General features: G+C 38.6%; 1 protein-coding gene across 2 annotated transcripts in view; it reads right to left on the bottom strand.

Moving 5' to 3' along the window:
- Positions 1–1,348: 1,348 nt before the first annotated feature.
- fhl3.L (four and a half LIM domains 3 L homeolog) overlaps positions 1,349–12,861 on the bottom strand; it is a 46,725-nt gene continuing 35,212 nt past the window's right edge. For both annotated transcript variants that reach the window (XM_018246714.2, XM_018246712.2), the window contains 4 exons: positions 10,225–10,399; positions 4,217–4,386; positions 3,544–3,730; positions 1,349–2,295 (listed from right to left, as the gene is read on the bottom strand). In XM_018246714.2, coding sequence (XP_018102203.1) covers positions 2,144–2,295; positions 3,544–3,730; positions 4,217–4,386; positions 10,225–10,399 — 684 coding nt within the window. In that variant the 3' untranslated portion in view covers positions 1,349–2,143. The remainder of the gene's footprint in view (positions 2,296–3,543; positions 3,731–4,216; positions 4,387–10,224; positions 10,400–12,861) is intronic.

A 12,861-nucleotide genomic window follows, 5' to 3' on the forward strand; every position in this document is an offset into this window, starting at 1 on the left:
TGCATTTATTTCTAATCATTCTATTTACAGCGTAATTTTTCTCGTTTTTTGCATTTCAGTGGAGGTTTGTGAGCTTTTATAGGAATCACATGTGAATCGCGAGTGTGCATGTATATAATATTATATATTTAATATGTATCTATATATAGATTTATATAAAAGGATAAATAAAAATGAATAAGCTAAGATCATTCCAAGACATAGTTTACACACACAAAAACCCAAGGGGAGAAATACTTAACACTTACAATTACTGCAGTGCCTGACGAAATGCCCTTGATCACAAGCACAATAGGTTAAGCACTGGGCCATGGAAGATCAACTGAAGGGCTCAGTCTCTTTCTTTAATGCAAGTTAAGTGGAAATAAATGCATTCGCTGGGTAAAGTGCAGAGACATTTTACCACCAGTGACCAGCACATTTTATTGTCCCTCATACAGTCAGAAAGTCAGTGTGTACTTAAGAAAATCTTTCAGTCTCAGAATGGAGAGCAGTAGCTGAAGGTGGCCAATGAGCAGTCGATTAGAGGACTTAAATAATACTTCTCTGTATTATACTCCAAGGCTGGGTTGAAGATGTGATATTAGCATTAGCTATTAGATGCATGGACAAAGGGCTATATTAATCAGAAAGCTCGCCAGTTTCGCAGCTCTCTATTTACTGTTGAATTTTAGATGCATTTTCTACAGGTGATATAAATGCTGTAAAAAATGTGAATAGTGAGGTCCCCTCTGGTGAACGATAATATGTTCTGTTTCCACCCCTAAATTGTGAATGTTGGGTGGTGCATAACCTAAAATATGTTTAGATAAAATGAGAAATCGACTTGAAAATAACCTCATAGTTCTGTATAGTTTAAGTCAGTTTCACTGATAAACTGATTTGTTTAAAAGGGGAATTATTGCAAGGTAGACCAAATGGAGGAGTGTATATAATTTAAATGGCACCAGCACATACAAAATAATACATAAAACACCTGGGCTTAATACTATACTGCCTATATGTAAGAAAGCATGTCACATTCATAGGTATATACAGAAGCTTCCAATCGTTAAAGGAACAGTAACACCAAAAATGAAAGTGTTTTAAAGGAATGACAATATAATATACTGTTGTCTAGCACTGGTAAAACTGGTGTGTTTGCTTTAGAAAGACTACCATAGTCTATATAAACAAGCTGCTGTGTAGCCATAGGGGCAGCCATTCAAGCAAAGTATACACAGTGGATAAGAGATAAGTTCTGAAGAATCTCATTGTATATTACAGAGCTTATCTGTTATCTGCTGTTTTTCCTGTGCCTTTTTTCCCTTTTCAGCTTTGGATGGCTGCCCCAATGGCTACACAGCAGCTTGTTCATATACACTATGGACTTTCTGAAGCAAACACACCATTTTTATCAGTGCAGCATGATAGTACATTATATTTTCACTACTTTAAGACTTTTATTTGTTGGCGTTACTGTTCCTTTAAGAGAACCTAAACTAAGGTAAGTTACTTTTTTGATTTTCTGAAGCTTTTTACAGTCAGCGCCCAGCATTCTGAAATCAGAAGTGAATGAAATAGATTTCTGAAATGACATTTGAAAGGTATATAACATTGTCATCCATACATGTAGGCCTAACAAACAAATAACATGGCATTTTAGCTCAAAAAGTTTTTTGTTTTTTTTTAAATAAAAGCACTTGCAATAGGACAAAATGTGCCTGGAAGCAGTAACTTAGCATTGCTATGCACCATTCTTGGCTTTTTTCACTGGTGACACAGAATTCCTATTCCTAACAATTAACATTGCTTGCTTCCAAAGTGCAATTAATCAAATGAAAAAAAAAATGAAGAAAGAAGTAAATTAAATTACATTGTATTTTCAGGTGATTACTCTGCAACATAACCACCCATTACTCCAAAAAAGCCAAGACAGCCTACAACTAAATCCAGCCAACAGAGACACATTGCTGGAGTGCAAAGCCATAAAAACGGATATAAAAATCACCGTGCAAATTCTAAAAGCCTGTTATATAGGAAATAAATGTACTTTTTTGCATCTTGCAGTTTGTTATACAAGAAGCCTGTAACACATTGCTCCAGAAAGGGCTGCAGGCCTCTGGCAGAGAAATGGCACACCTCGGCAGCAGGCTCTATTCGATTATAAATCAGTGTTACATGCACGGCAAAGAATGTCCTCATTGTCTGGGATAAAACCCTTCCCCACCAGGGAAGTAGAGCAACGGGAACAATTGAAGCAGCTGTGATGCCAGTGTCTCTCTTCGAATGAGACATACTTAGCCCCCCCGAAACCTAGGGGAAAAATAGCATAAAACAGAATAAGTATTTTATGATTGAAAATGTCTTCAATTTATATCTGGACTGCTGAGTGCAATTAAGAAAGGGGACAATGGTCACGGGGACTTTGAAAATCACAAAGATTCTTTCTATGGAGCCACTTGTCCATCTGCTGTATACTGCAACCATATGATAACAGTACAGAGCACCTTTCTCATGTGGGACTTAAAGGAGAACTAAACCCTAAAAATGAATGTGGCTAAAAATGTTTTTTTTTACTGAACTTATTGCACCAGCCTAGAGTTTCTAAATAGCAGCAATGTTCTAGAACTTTAAACTTGTCACAGGGGGTCACCATCTTGGAAAGTGTCTGTGACACTCACATGCTCAGTGGGCTCTCAGTGAGCAGCTAAGCTTAGGGGTTGTCACAAATTATCAAGCAGAAAATGAGATTGGCCAGTAATATAAGCTGATGCTACAGGGCTGATTATTAAATTCTGATGCTAGTTGCACTTGTTTCTGTGCTGCCATGTAGTAATTATCTGTATTAATTATTAATCAGCCTTATACTGTGACATTTACTGTATATTCTATGTGTACTGTATATCATGAGTCGATCCCTAAGCTCAGTAAGTGACTGCAACACAGAGCATGTGCAGTGAATCAGCAGAAAAGAAGATGGGGAGCTACTGTGGCATGTTTGGAGGCACAGATCTTTACTGCTAAAGGGCTGTGGTTGCCTTAGGATGGTATAGAAGCCAAACATAATGTACAACATTTCTAGCTACTTCTTAAGTTAGGCTTTAGTTCTCCTTTAAAGGCGATGTTCACCTTTTTTAACATGTGTCCATACAGTCCCAAGTGCCAAAAAAACTAGTAAAAATGGAGACGGGGTTGTTGACTGATGCAAAGTTTGGTTGCATTCAGCCAGGAGACAAGGCAGCAAGAGAAATCGAAATATAGTGTTTTTCAAAAGAAAAGGATGGACATACTGTATAGCAGAAAAGTGAACATCCCCTTTATTGAAGCCTTTCATATGGCCCCAGCTTCGGACTGTTTTTGAATGGTTACACTCCCAGTGATATCCACTATGATAACCACTATGACCGTGGCTCCAAAACTTTGCGGCTTGCCTTGTTGGACTGAAGTTCAATTAGGATAATATTTGCAAAATGATAGATAAGCATTGTCCTGCCTCTCAACCTTAATTCCCCCATTGAATTATATGCTTTAACATGACATGTCATGTTCTTAACAAAGTACCTGTGATAGGTTTAGTGCACCCTGCACATTTCTTGGCATAAAGGTTCCCAAAACATTTGATGCAGTATGGCTTTTCATCCTGGGAAGTGAACTGCTGCCCAGCCAGCTGGATTTTACATCCGGTGCAGACAAAACATTCCTTGTGCCATGGCTCATCTCGATAAGTAACCCCTCCTTTGGTAAGAGACTGCATAGCAAAAGTAGGAAAAGCATTATGGGTTAAAAAGTCAAACAATCTGTTTACCAACTAAGCATATTGACTTCAGCAAACAACTAAAATAAATATTTTCAAGACTTGGGCGATACCGGGCTGATCAGAATCGAGGCCATACAGGCGGTCGGATCACGGGACCTCATCAACGAAAAGATGCGGCTGCGATCAAACGGGATTTTTTTACCCTGCACGATCGGCATCTGCGCGACTTTCAGCCAGATATCGATTGGGGACGCCTGTCAGATGGCCCCACACATGGGCCAATAAGCTCAGTCTGTCTGCAGCTTTTATCGGGGGGGCCTTTAGTGTTATTTATGTATATATGCATGTGATATGCCATTTCCAATAAAATTTAGAGGATAAATGTCCCTGGACTCTGGGATAAAAGCACCGAGTGTAATAGCATTATACATGTTCATGTATCACAGACATTCAATTATAGGAAATAACACTACTTACTTTTTTGCAGTGTGTGCAGCGTGGGGCTAGCTTGCTCTCATAACAAGGAATGCAGTAATGGTTCTGGTTTTCTGGGATGAAAGAACGGGATCCAATTGGTTGCTGGCAGCTGTTACAAATAAAACAGTGTTCATGCCAGGTCTGCCCATTGTATTCTAATTTGCGAGAGCCTGCAGGAAAAACATTTGTCTGTTTTAGTATCCAGTCAAACCTATTAGGAAGACATGTTTACATATAAAATATAAGGAAGGAGATGGATTTTAAGTAAAGTGGAAAAGAACTGCACTTTAAAAAAGTGGATACAATCATAACAGTTAGGTGCTTGCCCATAGCCCCCTTACCCCCAGACAGCCTCTACACATGGAGGTCCTTGCTATTGAATAACCTGATATAAAAAAACCTTAGAACCAATTTGTATTAATCAACATGTAGCGCGACCCACTATTCTCTTTACTTGATGCATTACTTTCACCCTATCTGACCTCAAGCTGCTTCTATTTTCTGGATGGTTTGGAAAATATCACTGACACTTTCATCTGAATTTACACCTAGAAATGATTGGGAGGACCATTTATCAATATTCTGATTTTAGTGGTTTTAGAAGCCACGGTAAAAATAAAAATAATAAATATAAAATCACGAAATACCAAGCAATTTATTATAACAGCCTAATATAAAAAGCATGAACAAATAAAAACACATAACTAATCCGAGTACTAATACGAAAACCAAGAAATCCTCGAATTTTTTTTCATGCAAATACAAATGAAAAAATCCCAAAACATGTAAAAGCTTAAATTAGGAATGATTTTAAAACTTGAAAAGGACAAATCCCACTGACATCTAAATGACGTCAACAGCTTTTAGATGGTTACGTTTTGTATTTTTGTAGTTTAGAGTATATGTATGGGACCTGTTATCCAGAATGCTTGGGCCCTGGAGTTTTGTGGATAACGGATCTTTCCGTAGTTTGGATCTTCATACATTAAGGGGCACATTTACTAATTAATTAACTACTAGTTAACTACTAGTTAATTAACCCTCGATATTCGACCATCAAAGTACAATCCTTCGACTTCGAATATCAAAGTCGAAGGATTTACCGCATTTACGTCGATTGAACGATCGAAGGAAAAATCGTTTGATCAAACGAATAAATCCTTCGAATCGAACGTTTTTCCTTCGATCAGAAATTGCTTAGAAAGCTTATGGGGAAGGTCCCCAAAGGCTAACATTGGTGCTCGGTAGGTTTTAAGTGGCGAAGTAGGTAGTCAAAGTTTTTTTTAAAGAAACAGTACTTCGACTATCAAATGGTCGAATAGTCGAACGATTTTTAGTTCAAATAGTTCGATTCGAAGGTCGAAGTAGCCTATTCGATGTTCGAAGTACCCAAAAAAAACCTTCGAAATTCAAAGTATTTTTACTTCGAATCCTTCACTCGACCTAAGTAAATGTGCCACTACTAGAAAATCATGTAGACATTAAATAACCCCAATGAGCTGGTTTTACTTCCAATAAGGATTAATTATATCTTAGTACAGGGTACTGTTTTATTATTACAGAGAAATTTAAAAAAAAAAAAAAAAAAAATCTTGATTATTTGATTATAATGGAGTCTATGGGAGACAACTTTTCTATAATTTCTGGATAAAGGGTTTCCGGATAACCGATCCCATACCTGTAATTAGTATAATCCAATTTTAAGCACAAGGAATACGATTCGTGAAAGAGAACAAAATAAGAATGTTAGTAAATTGCCCACTTAGGGTTATGTTAATTCACTTATAAATAATATTATACTAATACAACTATAATACATAATAATTTACATATATAAATTAAAACTATAATATATATATATATATATATATATATTTAGTGTATATTTATTGCTAGAGTATTCTACCACTAGGTGGAGCACACAGTGCAAATTAACAGCAAAGAAAACATGTTCAAATCCTTGGAAAATAGCATTGCAGCAGTCTCCAGACATCAGTAAAACCAGCCGTCTCAGCATTTTCTTCACAACTCTTGAGAAACTATATTATTAGGGCTGATTTTGACGTAGGGTGGAATTTGCCCCGAAACAACTGGCAATAGAGGCAAGCTCTTGGACAAAAATGTTGCTAAAAGTTCCAGTTTCAACTAGGGTTGTCACCTAGCTGGTATTTCATCAGCCTAGCCATTAAAATACCAGCAGGAGTCAGGGCTGATGTAAGGAATGTTTAGGCCCACCTCAAATCCTTGCTTCTTTTCTGCCCCTCTGTCCCCCACCCTAGTCACTGAATTTTTGCTCCACTGGCCCAATCTGCTCATTTTACATCATTGTCTTGCTTCTTGCAGTCCCGTCCCCACCTATATTGAAGGGGTCAGAATTTTTTTAAAGAAGAAAGTTGGCAACCCATTCACAAAGAATACATATTTCTAATTTATACTTCAGGAATATCAAACCTGCAGACATTCTGCTATAGCTATAAGCCTTTGATAAATCATTATTTTTCCTCTAAGAATGTGGACACAGACTTTCTGCACATTCTGTGCCCCCTATAGTCTATAGTAGAAGTCCGTGCACCACAAGCAAGAAAAAATAAAGTAGTATAAGCAGAATAAGGTTGAGCTTTATATAGTGAATAAAGTACCCCCTTTTGTAAAATATAAGGATATTATAAGTTACCGAGGAGTTTCATGACCATATAAAAACACGAGGCCGAAGGCCGAGTGTTTTTATACAGGTCATGGAACTCCGAGGTAACTTCTAATATCCTCATATTTTACAACTGGGGGTACTTTATTTATTATAATACACAAATTTCAATGAGTCATGTGACAGAAATGACATCAGAACTCACCGTTTATAACTGATGACATCAGAACTCACCGTTTATAAGGATATAATTTACAGGACATTCATGGCTTTTGTGTATTATATATATATATATATATATATATATATATATATATATATATATATATATATATACACACACAAATTTTCTGTTTTATTAAATAAATAATAAAAAAGTATTGGAGTCTCTCTGTGTTTGACAGAGAACTTTATATGAGCCATTCCCTGAAGGATATAATCTGTTTTCTAGGAAAAACTCAGCTGAGCAGAGTATCATTAAAATATTTATCATTCAAAAAGCCTTTAATCCAGTTTCTTCTGTTCGTTGAAGACTTTGGCATTTTTAAGGGAAGTCTAAAAGCCAAAAAAGAAACATAACACGTACACGTATTCTTCTTCAGAAAATAGAAAAAAATATGCACTGCCCAGGATTTGAGGAAGATATCCCTAGCAGACCGACACAGGAATACTTATTGGCAAAGCTGAATGAAAGTGTTTGCCAGGGTTCCAATTCAGAGAGATTTTCAGACAGCTTTACTGTTTAAGAACTTTGCTCATTTGCTACAGTCAGGCACTAAGTTGCGACTAATTATATTAGGTTTATTGTAGAGATGCATCAAATCCAAATGCCTGGCTGAACCGAATCCAGAAAATGACATGAGCGCTCTGGATAACAGACACCTGTGGGATCTGAGTGTGCACCTCACAGCTTACAAATATTCAGTTAATTAAAAAAAACGCAATTACTGGGGCCCACCACTTTCATCTTTGATATTTTGGGCTAATTTAAAATTAAAAGAAACCAAAACTAGAAAGCTAAACTTCCAACAAACAAGAAGTGCTTCTACATACCCTAGCAATCACATTTAAAGGAAATGTAAATGAAGACACTAGGATGACAATTTGCTACATAGTGAGCAAAATTGATAACCTATTTTAAAATATGACACAGCAGGGGAGTGCAGTAGTGCAATTTTCTTCTGCTCCCATGTGTTTCTTGCATGGGCTTTGTTGAGTACATGTGCAGTATATTCATTTTTGGAAGTCCTAGTGTTAGGATTGCCACCTGTACGGTTTTGACCCGGACAGACAGATGTTTTTTTTCAAAATAGAAAACCGGGCAGGATTTCCTAGGATTGACGTGGCAATTGGCAGTCACAGCTCTGCCCCGATGTAGTGACATGCCCCCTTTGCATCATGGACCTGCCCCCATTACTTTGTGGCACACGGCAAATACGTCACGGCCTGCCACCCTGCACGGAGTTCCACCGCACAGAAGGTGGCAACCCTACTTAGTGTGCTCACCCTAAGCCCAAGCAAGGGAAACTTGGGATCAGAACAAAAATGGTGCTACTGCACTTTTCCATTCAGTTCATTTTCTACAGACGAAGCACTTGGCAAATGGTTTCAATTTTGCCTTGTAATATTCTTTATACCCAAGGCAACATAATAATTCTATAAAAGTCAAGAAATATTCATCTAGTCTGTTTATACCTAAAACAAACCTATGACACAATTCACTTGCAGTTATAAACAATATAGTTTTCTCTGAATCATAAAACAAGAGAAGCCAGAAAGATCATAAAAATGTATGAGGTTTACATGGTGCAGCATGTAGAAACACTCTCTCGCAAGGCCTCAACTTGAAAGGCAGTAAAATATCCAGCAATGGTATGCTGCAACCTTTACAACAGCTAAAGTGAAGAACCAGTAGACATGAAATAATGTGCTCTTAGTAGACTGGAAACGTAATTCTTACACAAACATGCATTCCAGTGGCAGCCATCTTCATTCTGATGCAGGCTCAAGCTTGCTAAACCGAGCAGCTATTGATGAAATGTGTCCTTTGCTCTGTATTAGAGCAATATAAACTTGATTACTGTGATTAATAAGAACAAAATACACAAAAAAGAACATACCAAAAGGAAATGTTTCCTCTACAATGGGTGGTTTGTGGAGAGAAGACACAGATAAAAAGTGATGGCAATAAGCTAATCTAATAAGAACCACAGTTTTCAATGCAAAAAAAGTGTGCTTTCTATTTTCATGGTTATTATGCTCTACGTATATTCAGTGCTCTTGAAAAGCCAGATAAGTAAACAAAGTTTGATCCAGACTGATTAAGACTTGTTCTTATTAAATTACCCCTTTTCCGTCAGCGGTACAGATTTAAGGAAATATCCTCATTTATTTATAAAGCGCCAACAAGTTACGCAGTGCTTTATAATAAACAAACATTAAATAACAAACAAGGGTTTACAGAGTATGATAGGATTAGACGGCCCTACTCTCAAGAATTTACAAACGAAAGGATTAGGGTACCATTGAGGCATAAGGATTTTTAGAACCAAATTTTCAATTTATAATAGCTTTATGACTATTAAATCATTGAATAACCTTCCCTAAACAGGTGGGTCTTTAGAGTGTGTATGAAAGTTTGGAAGGAAGGAGAAAGTCTGACAGCTCGAGGCAGAATTTCAGAGGAAAGCAGAAGCCCGAGAGACTTATTCATTCCTATGTCTAATGAATGTTCACTCTCAGATACCTTGGGTCTGAAATAATTGCTTTACCCAACATGTTTATTTCCTATGGACTTTGACAATTTAGGGATGGTATTTCCACAACGTGTTTATTTTTGCATGGCGCTTTACTGTTTTACAAGGCTATGGACTCTACAATAACCTAAGAGATACTGAGTGACTCAGATTGGCAGGATATTTAATTGCACATCAGGGGAGCCTGGGCTTGGCTGCCAACTAAGGCAATCATTTAAGATTAGTATATATAATACATCTGGATAAAGTTCAAATCCAAACAAATTAATGGATTACATTATCTAAATTATCTACAACAAAAATTTAAAAAATAAGGTTTTCCTATCCTAAAAAAGAATTGAATTTAGTGCAAATACTGTATATACCTGTTGTTTTTCAAAGCAAAGTTATAAAACAGAAACCATTTTACATATTGAACTCCATGTGTATGGCACCATTTATGGTTGGCTATGGTGGTTGTCAAGGGCAAAGCAAACTAGGATGGTGTTTATAAAATGTGTTTAGCAGTCAGTACTAAGGAGGTCAGTCACAAGCATGCAAGTATGCAATATGGAATTTGTCATAAATGGAATAACTGGCAAGTGAAACATTTACCACTCAGATTGTACCTGGCATGACGGTTTTCTCACAACTGATGCACTTGGAGGAGAATTCATTGCAGTAACAATCATTACAAAGGAGTTCCTCATCCTGGCATGTGAAAGGCTCATCTGCCAGAGAATGGTCACAACGAAAGCATCGAAAGCAGTGCTCGTGGTAATGACGGTTTTCATAATACAACTCCTATAAAGTGCAATCACAATCAGAGAGACTTTGGGCACACTGGGAACAGAGTTACAACAAGTAAGCAAGAAAAACTAAATTACAAAACGCCAATAATGAAGCCACAGTCCAAAATGATTTACATAACTTAAGTCCTAAGGGATGTGCGACACAAGGCTGATTCTGCGTATCAACTGTTCACACACACTGTGTCGGGATGGGTGCATACACATGGATTAAATTCTGGCACAGGAAGGCACGAGTTTGTAGTTTAGTGCCGAAATTCACTCCATGAGTCTGCACCCAGGCCCATGAACTAGCTGAGGCCAGTGGAATCAGCCCTGTGTGCAGGCCCGGACTGGCAATCTGTGTGGTCGGGCATTTGCCCTAAGGGCCGCTCTATATTTTGCTTATGTGGGCCGCTCCTGAGAAATAATACTTATTAGAATTTACTGTACCTTTCAATGCATCTGGAGGGCTCTAGGACCGCTCCTCCGTCCTAGCTCCCACTGTGGCTCCGCCCCTCCCACATCTCTCCGTTCTCTGCTGCTGCGTTCACAGTGGAAGCCGGAGGAACAGGGCCTTCAGCATGGCCTTTCAGTCCCCTGTCTCTGCGCGCCCGCATCAGCACAGACAGCTGCAGCACACTAGGTGCGGATCATATTTATGCTGATTGCTGCTGGCCTGCCTGTGCTGTGCCTGAACGCAATGCTCCCTGCTACAGTAAGAGGCAATTAACCTTTTTTTTTTTGCACTGTGCAGACAAAACAATTGAAAAAAAAGGAGAGGCTGATCTAATAAAAAATAAAGGGGCAAAATAAATAGCAGTGAAGATGGGGAAGCAGAATAAGGAATGAAAGGAGAGAAATCTGGAAAAAAGTAAAGCTAAATGGTGAAGGGTGTAAAAATGAAGGGTTATGAGTGAGAATTTGAAAAAAGTAGAAAGTATCTCTCCTCTTTTCTTTCTGTAATTCTTCGGCAGTGGGCTGTGATAGTATGAAATAGTTGTGGGCCACTATGTTCCATTAAGTGCTAGGGCTAATGAAACAAGGAAGTGATACGGTACAAAGGCAGTAGTGATGTGCGGGTCGAGAATTTCTCGACCCGCAACTGACCCTATCCCGCCCGCTCCCGCACCCGACCCTAACCCGACCCTAACCCGTCCGCTCCCTACCCGCACCCAACCCGGGCCCGCTGCTCCCCTTTATTTATAGATCCGCCCCGCAGTGACGTCACAGGTGGGGCAGGGCAGGTGGAAGTCTATATATTCCGGTGCCGGAAGCCAGAAACCGGCAGTACTTGGTCGGCTGGGAGAGCAGCAGAAGAGCTCAACCCGCACCCGCCCGCGACCCGTGCATTTTGTCCAGGGGTCAGCCTGAACCCGCCCGACCCGCGGGCCTCGGGTCGGCCCGCAACATCACTAAAAGGCAGGGTTACAGCAACAGTTAGCAGGAGAGAAGCAGAGACAGGCACTGGAGTCCCTGTGGTATGTCAGCTGGCAACTCAGTCTAAGGGTCCCCACCAAAATAGCCCCACACTTGATAAGACAGGCCCTGCGGTGCTGCACTTAACTTGGGTACCTCTAGAACTGCTGCCGGCTGAGTTATACAGGGAACTCTGAGTATCACTCATGTATTATAAGGGATAATGTACCCCCTACTGTAAATGATAAGGATATTAGAAGTCACTGAGGGGTTGTTCTGTGACCATATAAAGGCACAAGGCTGCAGGCTGAATTATACAGGGAACTCTGAGTATCACTCATGTATTATAAGGAATAATGTACCCCCTACTGTAAATGATAAGGATATTAGAAGTCACTGGGGGGTTGTTCTGTGACCATATAAAGGCACAAGGCTGCAGGCTGAGTTACGCAGGGAACTCTGAGTATTACTCATGTATTATAAGGGATAATGTACCCCCTACTATAAATGATAAGCAAACATAAATTTAAAAAACTAAAATGTACTCCTTTTGTATTTGTTTATGACTATATATATATATATATATATATATATATATATATATATATATATATATATATATATATATATATATATATATATATATATATATATAGATATATAAAATATGCTCGTGTTTAAATAAAAGACCAGCACGCATTTCTGTGTGGGCTGCTTTGATTTTTTTTGCCAGGGCTGCTTTTTACTCCCAGTCCGGCCCTGCCTGTGTGGCAATACCCTTAAAGTGATAATGATGCTAAAAAACTACTTTTTAAAATATGAATGTACATTCAAAGTTACATCAAAAGTAGGCAATGTTGATCGTTTTTTGCTGAGAGTTTTTGTAAATTATTTTTAGATGATGTTCCAAAACCTGACTGTCCCATCTCAGCCTGTCAGTTAAAGTTTCTAATGCTAACGGACCCCTGCTGCACAAATATGACAGCCCCCTCATAGGCAAGCACGGGGAGTCAGATGGGTAATGTAAAAGCTTTGAGCAAATACTTTATGGCAAAATTA

Source organism: Xenopus laevis, chromosome 2L, assembly GCF_017654675.1.
Source record: "Xenopus laevis strain J_2021 chromosome 2L, Xenopus_laevis_v10.1, whole genome shotgun sequence".
Classification (NCBI taxonomy): domain Eukaryota; kingdom Metazoa; phylum Chordata; class Amphibia; order Anura; family Pipidae; genus Xenopus; species Xenopus laevis.